The 21,473-nt window shown below is 40.8% G+C and overlaps 1 protein-coding gene across 1 annotated transcript; it reads left to right on the top strand.

The window, feature by feature from the left end:
• The first annotated feature begins 539 nt into the window (after nt 1–539).
• Nucleotides 540–1,077, top strand: LOC142163579 (uncharacterized). Its single transcript, XM_075220867.1, has 3 exons — nt 540–653; nt 699–821; nt 937–1,077. The coding sequence occupies exons 1-3, from the start codon at nt 540–542 to the stop codon at nt 1,075–1,077; spliced, it is 378 nt and encodes a 125-aa protein (XP_075076968.1).
• Nucleotides 1,078–21,473: the final 20,396 nt, after the last annotated feature.

The raw sequence follows: 21,473 nt of genomic DNA, 5'->3' as shown, positions 1-21,473 counted from the left end.
AGTTGATTCTGGAGGAGGCTCACTGTTTACAATATCCATTCACTCAGGTTCTACGATGATGTATCGTGATTTGAAGCAACATTAATTGTGGCGGAAGATAAAGAAAGACATTGTTGGTCATGTTTCACAGTGTTTGAATTGTCAGCAGGTCAAGTGTGAGCATCAGAGACTGAGTGGTTTGCTACAGAGGTTAGATATACTGGACCAGAAGTGCGAGTGCATTACTATAGATTGTTGTGATAGGGTTTGAGGAGATTTGATGTTGTTTGGATCATTGTGGACAGACTGACCAAGTTTGTGCATTTTATTCTGATTATGGCTTCCTACACTTCGAAGCAACTGGCTAAGATCACATTAGAGAGATTGTCCACTTGCACGGTGTGCCTGTGTCTATCATTTCGGATCGAGCCACCCAGTTTACATTGCTCTTTTGGATAGTTCAGTGTGAGTTGCGCATGCATGAGCATGTGTTATAGATTTTGGAGGCGAGTGAGATTAGTTTTTACCATTAGCAAAGTTTGCCTACAACTAGTATCTAAATGGCTCCATATGAGGCATTATATGTGAGGCAGTGTCGTTCTATGGTTGGGTGGTTTAAGTCAGATGAGTCTAGGTCGTTGGGTGCATATTTTGTTTGTGATGCTTTAGAGAAGGTGAAGTTGATTTAAGAGCAATTTCGTACAACGCAGTCTATGCAGAAGAGTTATATTGGTAAGAAGGTTCATGATGTGGCTTTCATGGAGAGTGAGAGAGTTCTTCTTAGAGTTTCACCTATGAAATACGTGATTGAGATTTGGGAAGAAGGGCAACTTGAGTTCTCGGTATATTGGTTCATTTGAGGTGTTAGAGAGGGTTGGTGAGGTGGCTTATAGACTTGCTTTGCTTACCAGCTTATTGTGAGTTCACCTGGTGTTTCATGTTTTTATGCTTCGGAAGTACCTTGAAGATCAGTCACACTTGTTAGCTTTCAGTTCAGTGCAGTTGGATGAGAATTTGGCTTATGAAGAGCCAGTGACTATTTTGGATAGGCAGGTTCAGAAGTTGAGGTCGAAAGAGATTGCATCATTGAAGGTTTAATGGAGAGGTCAACCGGACGAGGAGGCGCTTAGGAAACCGAGCATGATATATGGAGTATATATCCTCATCTTATTGACATTTCATGTATGATTCTAAACTCGTTCGAGGACAAACGTTTGTTTAAGAGGGGAAGAATATAATAACTTGGTTGTTCATTTTGTATATTTGAGCCTTAGTTTCCATATTTGACGTTCCCCGTATGTTATTTGTTGTTTCATGAATTGCATGGTGGTTGGTTTGTCTTCGGAAAGGTTTGAGAGTGAATTGAGACACTTAGTCTCATTTTGAAAGCATAAGCGTAAGAGTTTACCAAGGTTTGAATTTTGTGTAAATGATCTCGGATTGATGATTTGATTTTTCCAATAGGTTCGTATGATAATTTTGGACTTAGACGTATCAGATTTGGATTTGGAAGTTCCTCGATGTTTTGGCTTTATTTGCTGAAAGTTGGCAATTTGAAAGTTTGGAGAGTTCATAAGTTTGATCGGGAGTTGACTATGATGATAACAGATTCAAATTGTTGTTATAGAACATGAAATAAGTTTGTTTTGCTATTTGGAATTTGTGTGCAAAGTCTGGATGTAATTCGAATTAGTTAGGCTTGAATCAGACGCTTAGTCAGAAGTTGGAATGTTTGAAACTTAGGAGAAGAATTTTTATGGTTGATTCTTAGTTTTAATGCTATTTATGTGTTTCGATTCCTTAGATAAGTTTGGATTAAGCATATGGACTTGTTGCTATATTTGGACAGGGTCCCGGGGGGCTGCAGGTTGACTTTTGTTGACTTTTGAAATTTGATTAAATATCCAAGCTTTATTATTGGAATTGATTTTTATGGCTTTGTTTGATGTTATTGGGTTATATTTTACTAGATTCGAACCGTTTGGGGTTGAATTTTGATAATTTGGCAATTTCGATTAATTTTTGCTACCGGGTGGAGGTAAGTCTCTTGGCTAACCTTGTTAAGAGGGAAACCATCTAGGATTGACTTAATTTCTATGTGTTTAAGATATTTGGGATTGTGTATATGCGGGATGGCAAGCACATATGCACGTACTGAGTTTATATTATTTCTAGGATAGAATCGAGGTACTTTATGTCTTGTTTTGATTATATGCTCATCTTGATTCATGATTTGTTTGACTTATATTGCTATGTTGCTCTCTTATTCATGTTGGAGATCATGCCTAGGTTTATGATTATTTATGAAGGCATGGAAGCTTATTCTTGATATGTTGAATTATTTGAACCATCCGTAGTCATATAGAAATTCCATGAGCACATATCTTTATAATTATTATTAAGTATGTGTACATCTTTTATTTATAATTCTTGGGCACATATCCGTGTGATTATAAATCAAGTTTCAGGTTAAGAATTTTATTTGAGTTAGTATTTCTTTTAGTTTAAGAAAATATTTTAATTGAATAAAACAATTTTTGGCTGACCTTCATTAGTCTTTGGCCAAAATGATATTCTAGAACATTTAATGAACGTTGAGTGATTTTAAGATTTGAAAAATTAATTTAATAATTGTATTAAAATATATTGTAAGTTGAATGACCTTATTTTAATTAACCCAACAAATCTTCCACTCAAGAAGTTGGCTTGGAAAGTTTCTTTAATGACCCGACTAGTCATTTTACTTTCTAGGTCCATGTTCTCCTGATTAAGACTCCTCGCATGTGCCTTTACTATTTTATGACTTGCAGTGATGGTTGACGTGAGTTTAGAAAGGGTTCGGATTGAAATCGGAACATTTAGTTCCTTAATAGTGGCCTAAGACGGCCAAGTTTGACTTGAGTCAATATTTTTAGTAGCAAAATGAATTACATCATTAGATCAGAGTAATAGAGGAGTGAGAGTCAAGTTTTCTTCTCTTGAGGGATCCGATCAAGGGCTTCAATTAAATCGCATCTCGGCGAGATTTCTTCAGCAAACTAATACCCTTGGGGGCTTCGATCATAACTTATTTCATATCGCCCCCGGTGGAAGGACCAACTTCATCTCGAGGGACAGCAACGAGAGCAACATGACTCATATGAAGAGTAGCAAGATCCAAGAGGTGGATCTTCAGAAACGAAACCAAATTCTTCCTCTTCAACCTCAAATCTTTGAGCAAAGAGCCTTTCAACAAGGGTCGAAGGGGAGTCAAAGCGGGATCAACATCTTAATCCTCCGAAATTTCCAAAGGGACACCCTCGGGCTCATCAACTAAGTGAAAATGCTCGGAGTCTAAAGGCTGATCTTGAGGAATATCGGACTCATCATCCACAACGACTCGCCTCCTAACTTAAGGACTCTTCACCAAGGAACCTCATCTTCATCCTTTTTATCAGATGCAAGGGATTTTCTATTCTTCCTATTCTAAGAACACATTCAAAATCCACTCCTGAGCAATGTTAACATCGAGTCTAACAGTATGAGCGGGAGCGGGACGAACTCCGTGGACTACAAATCCTAAAAATTAAAAAGAATGTCAAATTAAGAAGAAAAAAGAAAAAAATTCACGGTAAAGTAAAGTTGCATACCGTGGGTTTAACTTTCACCATATTCTTTGGGATAGAAACTTACATGATCTTTGCTCTATTGTAACGACCCGACCGGTCGTTTCATGAGTTATAGCCCCATTTTCCCCATTTCTGCTTCTTTATATGCTGTTCAGCTATGTTGTGTGGTATCAGGTTGGTTGGTTCGGATTCAGAGTGGTTTTGGAGAGAAATGAGACACTTAGTCTCCTATTTTGAAGTTATGTTGGAAAAGTCGACCGGATATTGACTTATGAGTAGATGATCTCGGATGTGAATTATGATGGTTCGGTTAGCTCCATTAGGTGATTTTGGACTTAGGAGCGTGTTCATAATGTCATTTAGAGGTCAGTGGTAGATTTAGGCTTGAATTGGCGAAATTAGAAATTTGGCGTTTCGCGGTCGGCAATGGAAATTTTGATATCAGGGTCAGAATGAAATTCTGGAAATTGGAGTAGGTTTGTAGTGTTATTTGTGATGTGTGTCCAAAAGTTTAGGTCATTCGGATGAGGTTTGATAGGTTTCGGCATCGTTTGTGGAATTCGGAAGTTTAGAGGTTTTTAGGCTTGAATCCGAGGGTGATTTGGTGTTTTGATGTTGTTTGGAGTGTTTCGATGGTTTGAATAAGTTTGAATAGTGGTATATGACTTGTTGTTATTTTTGGTTGGGATCCCGAGGGCCTCAGGATGAATTCAAATGGTTAACGGAAGGGTTGGAAATTGGTTTGAGCAGCTGAAGCTGCTGCTTCTGTCATTTCCGCACCTGCGGATTGGGGACCGCAGGTGCGAGTTCCACAGAAGCAAAAATGGACCGCAGAAGCAGAGAAGGACTGCATGAGCGGAAGTTGGACCGCATCTGCGAGCTCACAGGGTCGAGGCCTGAGTCGCAGGTGCGGAAGTTGGGGATTTAAGTGAAAGGCGCAGATGCGACGTTTGGACCGCAAGTGCGTGAATTTGGCCGCAAATGCGGAAGTGCTGCGCAGAATGTACAAAAAGGCCCCTTCACGAATTTTGGTCATTCTTCACCATTTTGCATCCGGATTTGGAGCTTTTGGGAGCAATTTGAAGAGGGATTCAAGGGGGTTTTCATTGAGGTGAGTAATTTGAGCCCTAATAGTCGTGATTTTGGTAGATTTTTGTGGTTTAATCATGTAATTAGTGGTGATTAAGAGTGAAATGAGGGCTTAGGGCTTGGGATTTTGGAGAGTTTTGATTGAGGGTTTGAGGGGTCAAATGAAGTCAGGTTTTGATAAATATTGTATGTATAGACTCGTGAGTGGAAGGAGTTTCTAGTTTTATGATTTTTGTCGGATTTCGAGACGTAGGCCCGGGGGCCGGGTTTGGGTGAATTTGGGGATATTTTTCATTTGGAATTGATTCCTTGGCCTATATTAATTGTGTTGCATTGCTTTTGGTTAGATTCGGGACGTTTGGAGGCCGATTCCTGAGGAAAGGCATAGCGGAGTAGGATTTGGCTTGTCTTGAGGTAAGTAACGATTCCAAACTTTGTTTTGAGGGTTCGAAACCCCGAACTATGTGTTATATGATTAAATATTGAGGTGATGCAAATTCCAAATGACGGGCATGTGGGCGTGCACCGTGCGGATTGTGGCCTGGTTCATTCCATGGCACCACTTAGTGACTCTCTCTTCCTGATGTTTGTGTTGTGATTACGTGATTAAGTTAATGAGCTGTAAATCATGCTAATTACCATGTTAGGGCTTCACGCCGATACTGTTGAGACCGGAGTGGTCGTTTCTTCCTATCATCTCATTAGTTTCATTGATATTCTGTACTTAGTCTTGTTTAGGCATATCATATCATGTCTTAGTCTCGGTTGTTGTTTGGCACATCATATCATTGTTTTGGGCTAGTTTCATGGCATTGTGAGCCCATGTGTGTGAGACTGGAGAGTGAAGACTAAGTGAGGCCGACAACCTGAATATGAGTGATAGTTATGGGATCGGGCTGCATCCCGTAGCAGATTATTAATTATACCTTCATTGCCTTGTTATAGCACTTGGGTTGAAAGAAGACCCTCCAGAGTCTACAAACCCCCAGTGAGCGCGGATGATATTATTGAGGGATGGATTTCCCTGGATATGTATTTGTCCGAAGTATTGATACCTGGAGATGGATTTCTCCTCAGGGTTGGATTACCCTTGTTCCTCGGTACCGGTTGATTTGAAGTTAATGTTGTATATATTCCGGGATGGATTTCCCTGGGCCGGATGACCATTATGCGGTACTGAGTGGTTGAGCACTTGATAGTGGGAGCACACAGTACTTTTCATGCATTTCTAGCATTGACATGTAGATATTTGCTGAGCTTTATACTCCATATTGTTCGGATTAGTATTTTGCTTTGCTGTTGAGTTGAATAATTGAATTTCTAGCATGCCTATTTAATGTACAATTTAAATGTGTTATAATTGCTGAGGTTTAGTTCGTCGCTATCTATCAGTCCATAGTTTGGACTTGTTACTTACTGAGTTGGTGTACTCACATTACCCCTTACACCTTGTGTATAAATCCGGGTATCTCAGGTCATGGTAGTGGCTGTTGACTATTCTAGTCACGGATTATCACCAGAGATAGCGAGGTAGCTGCCTAGAGATCACAGTCCCGCCTTTCTCCTTCTTTATCTTCCTTCTAGTATACTTTGGCTACTTTCAAACTATTTTGGTCTTGTTATGTTTCAGAACATATTTAGTATTGCTCATGACTTAGTGACACTCGAGGTCGGTCTTTTATTTCCGCATTTTGGTTTTTAAATTTATATCTTTTATGGAATTTCAGTTGAAAAAGGTTGTTATTTAAGTTTTAATGAAATGTTGAACTACTTTGGGAATGTGTCGGCTGGCCTAGTTTCATGATAGGCGCCATCACGTCCGGGTTGGTTTTGGGGTCGTGACAAGTTGGTATCAGAGCCTAGGTTAAATAGGTCTCACGAGTCATGAGCAGGTTTAGTAGAGTCTTGTGTATCTGTACGGAGACGTCTATACTTATCTTCAAGAGGCTGCAGAACCTTTAGGAAAAGCTTCACATTCTTGAATTCTTGTCGTGCAAATCTATTGATTGTGGTACTAAACTTCTGTTAATCTATTCTCTCGCAGATGGCGAGGACACGTGCTACCGGTCAGGACAGACATCCATCAGTACCACCAGTTAGGGCCACTAGAGGCCGAGGTCGCGGTTGAGGCCGTGGTAGGGGTAGGGGTGTAGCCTACACAGCAGCTAAAGCAGCACATGTAGATCCACCAACCGCTCTAGTTCATAATCAGGTCCCAGTGAGGGGTGCTCCGGCGGGACCAGCTTAGGCACCGACTGTGCCTATTGTTATCCCAGGTCTTCAGGAGACCTTATCTTAGATTTTGACCATGTGCACCAGTCTTGCTCAGGTGGTTACTGTTTCTGCTACAGTAGCTACTTCCCAGGCCGGGGGAGACTCTTAGACTCCCACCGGTCATACACCCGAGCAGGTTGTTCAGGGACTCTAGACATCGGAGGCACCACCAGCCTAGCTGGTTGCACCTGCTCAGGATTTTGTGGTATCCGTCATACCTGATGAAGAGCATCGTCGATTGGAGAGGTTTGGTAGACTTCAGCCTCCGACTTTCAGTGGTGAAGAGGGCGAGGATGCTCAGGGTTTCTTGGACAAGTGTCGGAGGATTCTACGTACAATGGGTATTCTGGAGACTAGTGGGGTCTCATTTGCTACCTTTCAGTTTTCCGGAGCTGCCTTTACTTGGTGGGAGGCTTATCAGAGGTGTAGGCATGTTGGTGTAGCACCCCTTACCTAGCATTAGTTCTCCATTCTCTTCCTAGAGAAGTTTGTACCGCAGTCCCGCAGAGAGGAGCTGCACAGGCAGTTCGCGCAATTTTGTCAGGAGGATAAGACTGTGATGCAGTATGAGATGAGATTCTCCGAGTTGGCCCATCATGCCATCTGGCTAGTTCTTATGGATAGGGAGGGGATCAGGAGGTTCATTGATGGCCTCACTTATTAGCTACGGATTTTTCTAACTAGAGAGAGGGTATCTGGCGCTTCTTTTGAGGAGATGTTGACATTGCCAGAGAGATAGAGTCAGTTCACCGCCAGGAGCGAGTTAAGAGGGAGGCCAAGAGGCCTCAGGGATTTGGTAGCTTTGTTGGTGTGCCTTCTGGAGGATAGTTCCAGCACGGCAGAGGCCGTCTATTTAGACATGCTTAGTTAGCTCGTTCGGGTCACCGTGGTGGATCATCTGACCATGGTTCTCACAGTTCACATTAGGGTCACTTTTCTCTCAGTGCCCTTCTAGCTTAGAGTTCGACTCATGCACTATTGGTTTAGGGTTCATCTATACCTAGTTCATCTAGTGGGTATCTCGATGCTCGAGGCTCCCTTCAGTCCCCATTGCTAGTGGCCGGTAGAGGTTGCTTCGAGTGTGGAGATTTGGATCATATCAAGAGGTTTGTCCCCATCTTATGGGAGGTTTGTCCCAGTAGAGCAGTCAGCCTTCAGCTTCAGCACCAGTTACTTCCCCACCCGCCCAGCCAACTCAAGGTGAAGGGCAGTCAGCTAGGGGTCACCTTAGAGGGTGAGGCCGATCAAGTGGTGGTCAGGCCCATTACTATGCACTCTCTGCCAGGCCAGATACTATTGATTTAGATGTTGTGATTACTAGTATTGTCTCAGTCTGCCATAGATATGCCTCGTATTATTTGATCCTGGTTCACTTTTTCATATGTTTCGTCATATTTTTCTCATTATTTGGATACGCCCCGCAGGTCTCTTATTTTATCTGTTCGTGTATCTACTCCGGTGGGCGATACTATTGTTCTGGACTACGTATATCGGTCGTGTGTGGTGAATATTAGGGGTTTGGATACCCTAGTGGACCTCTTGTTGCTTAGTATGGTTGATTTTGATGCAATATTGTCAGGAACTCCTTGATAAGGGGTTTATTTGGCCTAGTGTGTCAATATGGGGTGCATCTGTCCTATTTGTGAAGAATAAGGATGTCAATATGAGGATGTACATTGATTATAGGCAGATGAACAAAGTCACAATCAAGTAAAAGTATCCTTTTCCTCGTATTAATGACTTATTTGACCACCTTTAAGGAGTGGGAGTGTTCTCCAAGATTGATCTCCGGTCAGGGTATCACCAGTTGAAGATCAGGGACTCGGACATCCTTAAGATAACCTTCAGGACCCGATACAGTCATTATGAGTTCCTTGTGATGTCTTTTGGGCTGACCAATGCCCTAGCAGCGTTTATGCATTTGATGAACAACGTTTTTCGACCTTATCTTGACTTGTTTGTTATTGTATTGATTGATGATATTCTAGTGTAATCGCATAGTCAGAAGGAGCATGCTGAGCATTTGAGAGTTGTATTGAATAGGTTGAGGGAGGAGAATTATGCAAAGTTCTCAAAGTGTGATTTTTGGCTCAGTTTAGTGGCATTATTAGGACATGTAGTGTCCAGTGAGGGTATTCAGGTTGATCCGAAGAAGATAGAGGCGGTATAGAGGTGGCCATGACCATCCTCAGCTATAGAGATTCGTAGCTTCCTTGGTTTGGCGGGTTATTACCGTCGGTTTGTTCCGGGATTTTCATCTATAGCATCACCCTTGACCAAATTGGCTCAAAAGGGTGCTCCTTTCATGTGGTCGGATGAGTGTGAGGCGAACTTTCAGAAGCTCAAGGCTGCCTTGACCACAACTCCAATGTTAGTTTTGCCATCAGCTTCAGGTTCTTATACGGTATGTTGTGATGCTTCTCGGGTTTGTATTAGGTGTGTGTTGATGCAGGAGGGTCGAGGGATTGCTTATGCTTCTCGTCAGTTGAAGCTCCATGAGAAGAACTACCCTGTTCATGATTTGGAGTTGGCTGCCATTGTTGACACGTCGAAGATTTGTTGGCATTATCTCTATGGTGTGTCTTGTAAGGTATTTACTAATCATCATAGCCTCCAGCACTTGTTCAAACAGAAGGATCTCGATTTGAGGTAGCGGAGGTGGTTGGAGCTGCTAAAGGACTATGATATTACTATCTTGTATCATCTGGGAAAGGCCAATGTGGTGGCCGATGCCTTGAGTAGGAAGGCGGTGAGTATGGGCAGTTTGGCATTTATTCATGTTAGTGAGAGACCTCTTGCAGTTGATGTTCAAGCTTTGGCCAATCGCTTTGTGAGGTTATATATTTCGGAGCCTAGTCGGATCTTAGCTTGTGTGGTTTCTCGGTCTTCCTTGTTTGACCGTATTAGAAAGTGTCAATACGATGATCCTCATTTGCTTGTCCTCAAGGACAGATTTAACACGACGATGCCAGAGATGTGACTATTGGTGATGCAGGGTATTGAGGATGCAGGGCCGGATGTGTGTGCCCAATTTAGATGGACTTCGGAAGTTGATTCTTGAGGAGGCTCATAGCTCGTAGTATTCTATCCATCCGGGTGCCGCAAAGATGTATCAGGATTTAAGACAGCACTATTGGTGGAAGATAATGAAAAAGGATATAGTGGGATTTGTAGCTCGGTGTATCAATTGTCAGCAGGTGAAATATGAGCATCAGAGGCCGGGAGGCTTACTTTACCAGATGGATATTCTAGAGTGGAAGTGGGAGAGGATCACCATGGATTTCGTAGTTGGGCTCCCACAGATCATGAGAAAGTTTGATTCTATTTGGGTGATTGTGGATTGACTGACCAAGTCCATGCACTTCATTCCTGTGTGTACTACATATTCTTCTGAGCGGTTAGCTGAGATTTACATCCGAGATATTGTTCGCTTGCACGGTGTCCCAGATTCTATCATTTCAGAAAAAGGTATTCAGTTTACATTGCAGTTTTGGGCCGTGCAGCGAGAGTTGGTATTCAGGTTGAGTTGAGCATAACGTTTCACCCTCAAATGGACGGGCAGTCCTAGCGCAGGATATGTTGCACACTTGTGTTATTGATTTTGGGGGTTCATGGGACCAGTTTCTACCGCTTGCAAAGTTTGATTACAACAACAGTTATCTATCGAGTATTCAGATGGCTCCATATGAGGCTTTATATGGGATACGGTGTAGATCTCCAGTAGGTTGGTTTGAGCCGGGCGAGGCTAGACTTGTGGGTACATACTTGGTACAGGATGCTTTGGACAAGGTGAAGGTGATTCAGGAGCGTCTTCGTACATCTCAATCGAGGCAAAAGCGTTATACTGACAGGAAGGTCCGTGATATGTCTTACATGGTTAGGGAGAAGGTTCTACTGAAGGTTTCACCCATGAAGGGTGTTATGAGATTTGGGAAGAAGGGAAAGTTGAGCCCTCGGTTCATTGGGCCTTTTGAGGTGCTTCAGAGGATTGGGGAGGTGACTTATGAGCTTGCTTTGCCACCTAGCTTGTCGGAGGTGCATCCGGTATTTCATGTTTCTATGATTTGGAAGTATATCAGTGATCCATCTCATATTTTGGATTTCAACATGGTTCAGTTAGATAGTGATTTGACTTATGACGTGGAGCCAGTGGCTATTTTAGAGCGGCAAGTCTAAAAGTTGAGATCAAAAGATATAGCGTCAGTGAAAGTGCAGTGGAGAGGTCGGCTCATGGAGGAGGCTACTTGGGAGATCGAGCGGGAGATGTGGAGCAGATATCCACACCTATTTGAGGTTTCATATATGTTTCTAGACTCATTCGAGGATGAACGTTTGTTTAAAAGGGGGAAGATGTAATGACCTAGCCGGTCATTTCATGAGTTATAGCCCCGTATGCCCTATTTCTACTTCTTTAGGTGCTGTTCAACTCTGTTGTATGATATCGGTTGGTTGGTTCGGATTCAGAGTGGTTTTGGAGAGAAATGAGACACTTAGTCTGCTATTTTGAAGTTAAGTTGGAAAAGTCAACTACATGTTGACTTTTGAGTAGATGATCTCAGATGTAAATTCTGACGGTTCGGTTAGCTCCGTTAAGTGATTTTGGACTTAGGAGTGTGTTCGGAATGTAATTTGGAATTACGTGGTAGATTAAGGCTTGAATTCGCGAAATTGGAAATTTGGCGTTTCTCGGTCGGCAGTGGAAATTTTGTTATCGAGGTTGGAATGAAATTCTGGAAATTGGAGTAGGTTCGTAGTGACATTTGTGACGTGTGTGCAAAATTTCAGTTTATTCGGACAGGGTTTGATAGGTTTCGGCATCGTTTGCATCATTCGAAATTTTAGAGGTTCTTAGGCTTGAATCCGAGGGTGATTTGGTATTTTGATGTTGTTTGGAGTGTTTTGAAGGTTTGAATAAGTTTGAATAGTGGTATATGACTTGTTGGTATTTTTGGTTGAAGTTTCGAGGGCCTCCAGATAAATTCGGATGGTTAACGGAAGGGTTGGAAATTGGTTTGAGCAGTTGAAGCTGCTGCTTCTGTCATTTCCGCACCTGCGGATTGGGGACCGCAAGTGCGAGGTCCGCAGAAGCAGAAATGGACCGCAGGAGCGGAAGTTTGACCGCATCTGTGAGCTCACAAGTGCGAGGCCTGGGTCGCAGGTGCGGAAGCTGGGGATTTAAGTGAAAGGCGCAGATGCGGCGTTTGGACCGCAGGTGCGTGAATTTGGCTGCTGATGCGGAAGTGCTGGGCAGAATGTATAAAAAGGCCCCTTTGCGAATTTTGGTCATTCTTCACCATTTTTCATCTGGATTTGGAGGTTTTTGGAGCAATTTGAATAGGGATTCAAGGGGGTTTTCACTGAGGTGAGTAATTTGAGCCCTATTACTCGTGATTTTGGTAGATTTCTGTGGTTTAATCATGTAATTAGTGGTGATTAAGGGTGAAATGAGGGGTTAGGGTTGGGGATTTTGGAGAGTTTTGATTGAGGGTTTGAGGGGTCAAATGGAGTCGAGTTTTGATAAATCTTGTATGTATGGACTCGTGAGCGGAAGGAGTTTCTAGTTTTGTGATTTTTGTCGGATTTCGAGACGTGGGCCTGGGGGCCGGGTTTGAGTGAATTTCGGGATTTTGGTTTGAATTGATAGTTTTTCGTTTGGAATTGATTCCTTGTCCAATATTGATTGAGTTGCATTGCTTTTGGTTAGATTCGGGACGTTTGGAGGCCAATTCCAGAGGCAAAGGCATAGCGGAGTAGGATTTGGCTTGGCTTGAGGTAAGTAATGCTTCCAAACTTGGTTCTGAGGGGTCAAAACCCCAAACTATGTGTTATATGATTAAATGTTGAGGTGACGCAAATGCCAAGTGATGGGCGCGTGCGTGCACCGTGCGGATTGTGGCCTGTTCATTCCATGGCACCGGTTAGTGACTCTCTCTTGTTCTTGTCTGTATTGTGATTACGTGATTAAGTTAATGAGCTGTAAATCATGCTAATTACCGTGTTAGGGCTTCACACCGATACTGTTGAGACCCGAGTGCTCGTTTCTTGCTGCCATCTCATCAGTTTCATTGATATTCTGTACTCAGACTTGTTCATGCATATCATATCATGTCTCAGTCTCGGTTGTTGTTGTTTGGCACATCATATCATTGTTTCGGGCTAGTTTCATGGCATTGTGAGCCCATGTGTGTGAGACTGGAGAGTGATGACTAAGTGAAGCCGAGAGCATGAATATGAGTGACAGTTATGGGATCGGGCTGCACGCCACTACAGATTATTGATTATGCCTTCATTGGCTTGTTATAGCGCTTGGGTTGGTAGGAGCCCCTACGGAGTCTACACACCCCAGTGAGCGCGGATGATACTATTGAGGGATGGATTTCCCTGGACATGGACTTATCCGAAGTATTGATACCTAGAGATGGATTTCTCCTCATGGTTGGATTACCCTTGTTCCTCGGTACCAGCTAACTTGAAGCCACTGTTGTATATATTCCAGGATGGATTTCCCTAGGCCGGATGACCATATGCGGTATTGAGGTATAATTTGTCACTACCTATCAGTCCATAGTTTGGACTTGTTACTTACTGAGTTGGTGTACTCACGTTACCCCATGCACCTTGTGTGCAGATCCAAGTATCTGAGGTCACGGTAGTGGCTGTTGACTATTCCATTGGGGATTATCACCGGAGATAGCGAGGTAGCTGCATGGCGATCGCAGTCCCGCCTTTCTCCTTCTTTATCTTCCTTCTAGTATACTTTGGATACTTTAAGACTATTTTGGTCTTGTTATGTTTCAGAACAATTGTAGTATTGCTCATGACTTAGTGACACCCGAGGTCGGGCTTTAAATTTCCACGTTTTGGTTTTTGACTTTATATCTTTTATGAAATTTCCGTTGAAAAGGTTGTTATTTAAGTTTTAATGAAATGTTGAACTACTTTGGAATGTGTTGGCTGGCCTAGTTTCGCTCATCATGACCGGGTTGGTTTTGGGGTCGTGACATCTATAGGAGCAGTGCATAATATTTTTTCTACCCAATTGTGGAAGTTAGGAAGCTTGCCGAAGACTTCCATGATTGTTGAAAAGGAAGAAAACATGAGCAAGAAGGTTAGTATTCTAAGAAATAAAAAATAGCATGATATAAAAGTAAAGAAAATCACTTACGTACAAAATTTCACTTTTCGGGAAAAAACATATTCTCTTCTTCCACTAAAGCACGGGTTGGGATAGCCATGATTCGAGCATACCAGCCTCGATCACGGTCATCTTCAGGACTAACCAAGACGCGTTTACTTCTTCCTGCAAGTGTGAAAACACCCTCGCGAAAAAGCTTAGAATAATGATGGAGGAGATGTAGGAAAGTGAAAGGGGCGAAAACTAAACCCGACAAGTAGCGAATGTAAGCTACTGCCCTCCACATTATCGGGCCAATTTTCCCAAGGCAAACGTTGAAATAACGGCAGAACTCTATAATCACTGTGTAACACCCTGAATGTTATAAATAAATTATGTGTGTTTAGGTGACCTTGTTTTTATTGCTAATGTTTTATCACTTTTCTTAAGTTTAATTTTTCTGCTTATTTGATTTAAAAAGGGACGTATAAGAAAAAGACTTAGTATATCTTATTGGATCCCTTAAATCTATTTTGACCCATTTGATAAAAGTAATATCTAGCTTCTAGCCATTTGGGAGATAAACCCTTTATATTAGCAAAATTTCTTTCTATTTCTTCTCCTTTTCCTTCTTCTTCTTCTTCTTCTTCTTCTTCTTCTTCTTCTAGCCCTTTTATTGGAGAACTCTCAATCCACACAAGTTCCAGTCATTATCTTTTGAATATATGTTGGAATGTTATCTTCAAAAATCAAGATGGGTTGAGTTTATTTGAAACCCTAGGTTTGGATTTGTAGAGAAACTCTATCAAAATTTGTGGTAAGCTTCTTGTTCAATATATAATTTGGTGAAATTATAAAGTTTAGTGTTAGAGAATTTGAGATTTTGAAAATAAGAGATTTAATCCCCTTTTTTAGCTGGGCAGTAGCTAGTATTTTGAGCGTAACTTTATCTTTAAGACTCGGATTGTAGTGCTTTAAAATTATGTAGAAAGATAAGACATATATCTACAACTGTTATGAAGACCAAAATGGTCAGTTCTGTTGTCTACTATGTCAAAAGAGGGCTGAAATACAAGGAAGAGTTGCTGCCAGATCTTTAGTAAAATAGTTATTGTTAGGTTTTTTAAGTTTTAATGTAGCTTAAAAGAGGGTGAATGGGAAATGGAGGGAAAATGAAATATTTGAGTTTTCCTCCTTGACAAAGGGACATTGTCCCATATTGGAAGAGGAAAAGGTTTATGATGGGTATATATATAATTGCTCTTCTTCTAGCTCTTAAAGAGCTAAGAAGAAGGCAAGCCTCGCGCCGTCGTCATCGCTCGGCTGGGCTTCGACTTTGGTCAATTGATTGATTAATTTTTTGGACCAAATTTATTTGTTATTAACAGAAATGTTATTAAATATCTGTTTTTTTGTAAATGGAAAATTAATATTAAATCCAACGGAATATTAGTCGTTATCCGTTTTCCATTTTTGTAATTGAAAAGTTAAGGTTCCTCTTCAATTTCCGGTTTATTGTTGCATAAATAGCTATTTATTTTATAGCATTTATGTTATGGCTATTTTACATAAGCAGCCCTTCTGAAGAGTTGCACCTCTTCAGTTTGAGCTCAACATTGGCTATAGATACCAGTCCATTCTCTCAGATTTTTCATACGATTTTATGAGTTCTCCTCCTTTCTTCTGCATTGTTTTTACTTCAAAGAAAGCACCAGTAAGTGTGATTTGCTACCAAACTTTGTGTTCACTGAAACACTGGGGTTTGAAGTATCACTATACCAGTGTGTAATTCGTTCTATCCTAGGAGAAAATAACCACAACCTTGGGTACTTGGAGGGGGTTAAATTCCTTAAGAAAATACTGTGAATTCAGTGGGCTCAGATTAACTTCTGTTTCATTTATATTTCTGTTTATATGTTATTTTATTTTCTCCAGAATTATTTTACAAATATAGTTTACTAATAGTTGTGACCCATTTAGTCCCCCTTTTTGATATTAATCATGATTTAGTTTAAACATCTTTAAATTTGAGACCTTAAGTGAGTGTTGATTATGTGTTTAAGGTAAAAGAGACATCCATTCAAGCTAAGGAGCACAACGTAGGAAAATCACTCTTTTCTTGGCTTAGAAGATCTTAAATCCCTTGATGTCGTTTGAACTTTAGAAATACTAAAGCTCTAAGGTTCGCACATAAACTTGAGTGTTTCTTTCAATTTAATTTGTTGAGATATTGTAAGCGGTTAAGGTTTGGTGAAATTTTAGGCAAAATTTGTTGTCATATTGACTTGGTTGCTACTTTACTAGTTTACTTGATTTGTTGCTTGAGAAAGAATATCTTGAGGCATTTTGATTTATTAGTGGTCATTGAGGGTATAATTTCGTAATTGAGTTATGAATATGTTAAAAATCATGTGGGTGTCATGTGAAGTATTTTTGGAAGATAATTTAACTTGCCCACATATACGGATTGCTTGAGCATCATTGCATTATTGTTGGGATTTTATCCCTCTTGTGATAGTGACTTTGTCACTTTTATTGGCATGCCTTTTGTTTGGATCTTGACCGATCTTGACTTTGGATTCACACTCCATCCTAATCATGCACTTTGTCCATGTTGAATATGGATGGGAAAGCCACTTTCAATATGGTTGTTGATTCTCTTGTTAATTGGGTGACGACCCTACTTGATCTAGGACTCTGGTCCTTCTTGTTACTTGATTATGTTTTGGTGTAATTGCATGACATATGTGTTGGGCGAATCAACTAATCAGTGGAATTTTTCGGATTATAGTTAAAAGTCTTCTTGACATTTGAGATTTTGAATAATGGTATCTTGAACTATTTTATGATTTAATATTTATCCCTCTTGAGATGATTGTACCTTCATTAAGTACTTGATGTTGATTTTAATAAGCTTATATCTAGAATTTATTCCTTGTATTCATTTCATAATTTACCTTTCTTTTATTATGAAATGTTAGTTAAGTTTATGTGCCACTAAGCTTTATGCTTAGTGATAGTTTGTTGCTATAGTAGGTGATGTGCCAGGAGATGCTTGAGTATATCATTTAAAGTAGACTCTTTGGAAGATTAGATTTGATATTACACTTGCATAGGCATATGTAATTTTTTGTTTGTAAACTTTTTGGGACTTGTACATGATCCATATGATACACTTATGTGACGACCCGGCTAGTCGTCTTAAGAATTAACGCCCCGATCCCCTATTAACTACTTTCCCCATGTTTGATTCTGCTATTGTGAGTTACTGGGAGGAATTATTTTGAGTTTTAGAGAGTTTTGAGAAACTTAGTCCCTAAATGAGAGCTTAAGTTTTGAAAATTCGACTGTAGTCGGAACAGTGTGAAGACGGCCTAGGAATGAAATTCTGATGGTTTCGTTAGCTCCGTTGGGTGATTTTGGGTTTAGGAGCGTGTTCGGATTGTGAGTTGGAGGTCCATAGCTAATTTAGACTTGAAATGCCAAAAGTTGAATTTTTGAAGTTTTCGGTTCGATAGTGAGATTTTGATCTGAGGGTAGGAATGGAATTCTGGAAGTTGGAGTAGCTCCGTAGTGTTAAATATGATGTGTGTGCAAAATTTCAGATCATTCGGATGAGGTTTGATAGACTTTTTAATCGAAAGCGTAAATTAAGAGTTTTGGAGTTCTTAGGCTTAAATCCATGGTTAATTCGATGTTTCAATGTTGTTTTAGGTGTTTTAAGGATTGATATAATTTTGGATAGTGGTATATGATTTGTCCATGCTTTTGGTTGAGGTCCCGGAGGCCTCGGGGTGATTTCGGATGGTTAACGGGAAGTTGGAAACTTGGAGTTTGCAGCTGAAGTTCTTTGGGTTTCTATCATAACCGCATCTACGGTTGAGAGGCCATAGATGCGACTCCCGTAGATGCGGTATTTTGCCACAGAAGTGGCCAGTTAAGGAATAGCAAGGAGCCGCAGGTGCGGAAGGGTTCACGCACCTGCGTGACCGTAGATGCGGTGAGTAGGTCGCAGGTGCGGATTTTGGGACTTTAATGAGTTTCGCAGGTGCGGTCGTTTTTCCGCAGAAGCGGGACCGCAGAAGCGGAAGTGCTGGGCAGAAAAATCAGAAATTCGAGGGTTTAGTTTCAAAAGTTAGAAATTGATTTGGGAGCTCGGGATTTGGTAATTTTGAGAGGGATTTTCACCTGGGTTTTTTGGGTAAGTAATTCTTACTCGGTTATGATTGTTTTCCACGAATCTATGCTTAAATTCATCCTTTAAATTCGAGTTTGGGGTGGAAAAGTTGAAGAAAAGTTGGAAAAGTTTTTAGACCTAACATTTGAATTTGGATCACGATTTTGATGTCGGATTGGGATAATTTTGATATAAATGAACTCGTGAGAGTATGAGGATTCGGAAAATATAAATTTTACCCGATTTCGAGACATGGACCCGGAGGGCTTTTGGTCATTTTATCTAATTCCGCGTATTAGCTTAGAATTTATTTGTAGAATCAGTTACTTGAAGTGTTATTTACATTATGCAATTGAATTGAATAGATTCGGGCCACTTGGGGTCGAGTACTCGTGGCAAGAGTGTGGTTTTGGGTTGATTTTGAGCTGGGTCGAGGTAAGTGGCTTGCCTAACCTTGTGTGGGGGACATTCCCCTTAGGATTTGGTATTGTGGTAATTGAAATGCCTTGTGCTAATTGTTGAAAATCCCGTTTTCACTAAAGTAGCTTTAATTGCATTTTCCTTTCCTGCTTATTCTACTTGAAATTTTAGCATGCTGTTAGCTTAGAGAAGCATGTTCAATTGACTTAATTGCTTTATTGCTTAAACTGCCTTATTTGTATTATGTGAAGCATGTTAGATTAGAATTACCTATTTTACTTTGGTACGAAATTGAGTTTAATTGAGTATTCTTTGTGTTATTACTGCGTGTTTTACTTTGGGACTTTAGGATGGCATCCCGGGAGATCCGCAGTATGTGTTTATGATTTGAGCTGAGGTGCCGCATACCGAGAGATCCCCAGCCTGTATATTGAGGATACCAAGAGATCCTCGGGATACCAAGAGATCCTCGGGATACCAAGAGATTCCTAGCATATATTGAGGATACCAAGAGATCCTCGGGATACCAAGAGATCCTTGGTATATATTGAGGGTACTATGAGATCCCCGATTATTATCTTTGTGAAGAGTGGTATTCCTTGTGATTGGTTTTGCCTATGTTTCAGTTGTTGTTATCCTTATTATACTGTATTAATTCGTATTGTTATCTTTCAACTGTACTGCTTTATCTTATACAGTCATACCTTATTTTTCATTTAATCTCAGTAGGGCTGTCACGACCCAAACTGGAGGGCCATGACTAGCACCCGACCACACTTGCCGAGCACCAACGTACATTTCATCTAACCTTCATTATTATCTTTTAGGGCTGACGAGATCAATATAAATAGTAGACCTGGATCATGGACAACCAACAATAAAATATGATGGCATAAACATACATAGCAGGGGATGACCAGACAATCAAGAAACTACATATAAGGTATGAGCTACCACGCTACTATGAAAGACTATACAACAAAAACTAGCCGACAAGGCATACCAAACTATACATGAGTCGACACCTATCTATGAGCCTCTAAAGGAACATAAGTGCTGCAACATAGCCGGAACAGGGCCCCGACATACCCATAATGTCTATAACAAAAATGCAAACCAAGAACAAGGCAAGTCCGGAGAAGGGATCTCGCCAATCACCACTGAACTGGACAGCCTACTGTGGTGGGGGAGCTGCACCTGCTTGTCTATCAGGACTTGCAGCACGACATGCAGCGTCCACAAATAAAATGATGTCAGTACGAATAAAGTACTGAGTATGTAAGGCAGGGAACCGTAAATACGATCAGTAATGTAAGCAAGGATAGAGAATATACAACCTGTAATATCTTAGTACCTCAGAGGGCTACTTACATGAAATGCATGATACATATGTATAAATACATAAACCCTTAAAACATTCGCCTCTGTGGGCATCATCATCATCATATCATACCCGGCCATAATAGGCTCGGTAAAAAAATGTACCTGACCATCATAAGGCTCGGTAGAATTGTACCCGGCCACGTGGAGCTCGGTAAAACCCAACTGATCAGTGGTTGCACAATAGGTGCCGTACCCGGCCAACTATAGTGTGGCTCGGTAGAGTAAAATAGATACATATATATAATGCATGCTCGACTCATGGAATCACATTCTAAACCTTTCTGAGTGACGTAAGGTCGGTATCCTCTGTACACGTTATTAGGACTAACTCTTCACTATGAACCTTATAAGAATCAGGAAGTACCAACAACATTGATAACATAAGAATAGGAGAAGCAACATTAACATCAATCGTTCCATAAGAGGGAAAACAATGTAAGTACTGCTAGCTTCTAAGAGTAGAGTATCTTGGAAGCTCGTTCATTACATTATGTACAAGCGGAGTCGTGCAAAAGAAAGGAAAGGGATAGCCTCACATACCTTGTATATACTTCCCCAATCTCAAGCTATGCAATTGTCAAAACTCCTTAGTCTACAATAAGAGAAACGATACTATCGTTATCATTTAAGCGTCATAACTATTATGTATCGACCACAACCTATTTTACGATGAAACGGACAGCACCTCCCCTATATATATGACCTCACACCATTCAAAACAGTCACCAAACAGCCCAAACAACATCAATAATAAACATATTGAGCCTCCCAAAATAGTCCACACACAGCCTAATCACTCCATACATACGACGACCACCGTAGTCGTGTCAAACAACCTGGAAATGTTACGAATAACTATCAGCCCATAACCCTACATATATATGGTGTTACTCCACACCCTTCCTTCTCCAAAACTCCACAAAACAGTAGTAAAATACGCAGCCCAACAGCAACGCAAAACAGTCCACAAAACAATAACATTACTACCAAGCCTTTTGATATATATATTTCACAAGTTCTAGCTTCAATGGCTTATCCACAACTTGGATAATCTTAAATACATATAGAGTAAGAGGTTCCTTACCTTTATACAGAAATAACAACTCCAATTTGACCTTAAATTTCCATGAAATATCCCTCCAATGCTGCCACAACAACAAAAAAGCGAAACTAGCGATCAATTAGTGTTTTTCGGCACTAGAATCACTTTAGAAGGCTTGAAATCACCTAGGATTGATATTAAGAACATGAGGGAGTATTTACAGAACATAAACCCTTTAAAACAACCTCCCACATGAGCTGGAACGACACAGAAATGAGCAACAACAAGAAGAACATGAGACTTACTAGCGCCACGGAATTCCCGACACTTGATTTGTGTTGTTTGCCCCTTTTTTGGGTGTTGAATCTTGAGAGAACCTTGAGAGGA

Source organism: Nicotiana tabacum, chromosome 1, assembly GCF_000715075.1.
Source record: "Nicotiana tabacum cultivar K326 chromosome 1, ASM71507v2, whole genome shotgun sequence".
NCBI classification, from domain to species: Eukaryota; Viridiplantae; Streptophyta; class Magnoliopsida; order Solanales; family Solanaceae; genus Nicotiana; species Nicotiana tabacum.
This window is presented reverse-complemented; position numbering and strand designations above follow the sequence as displayed.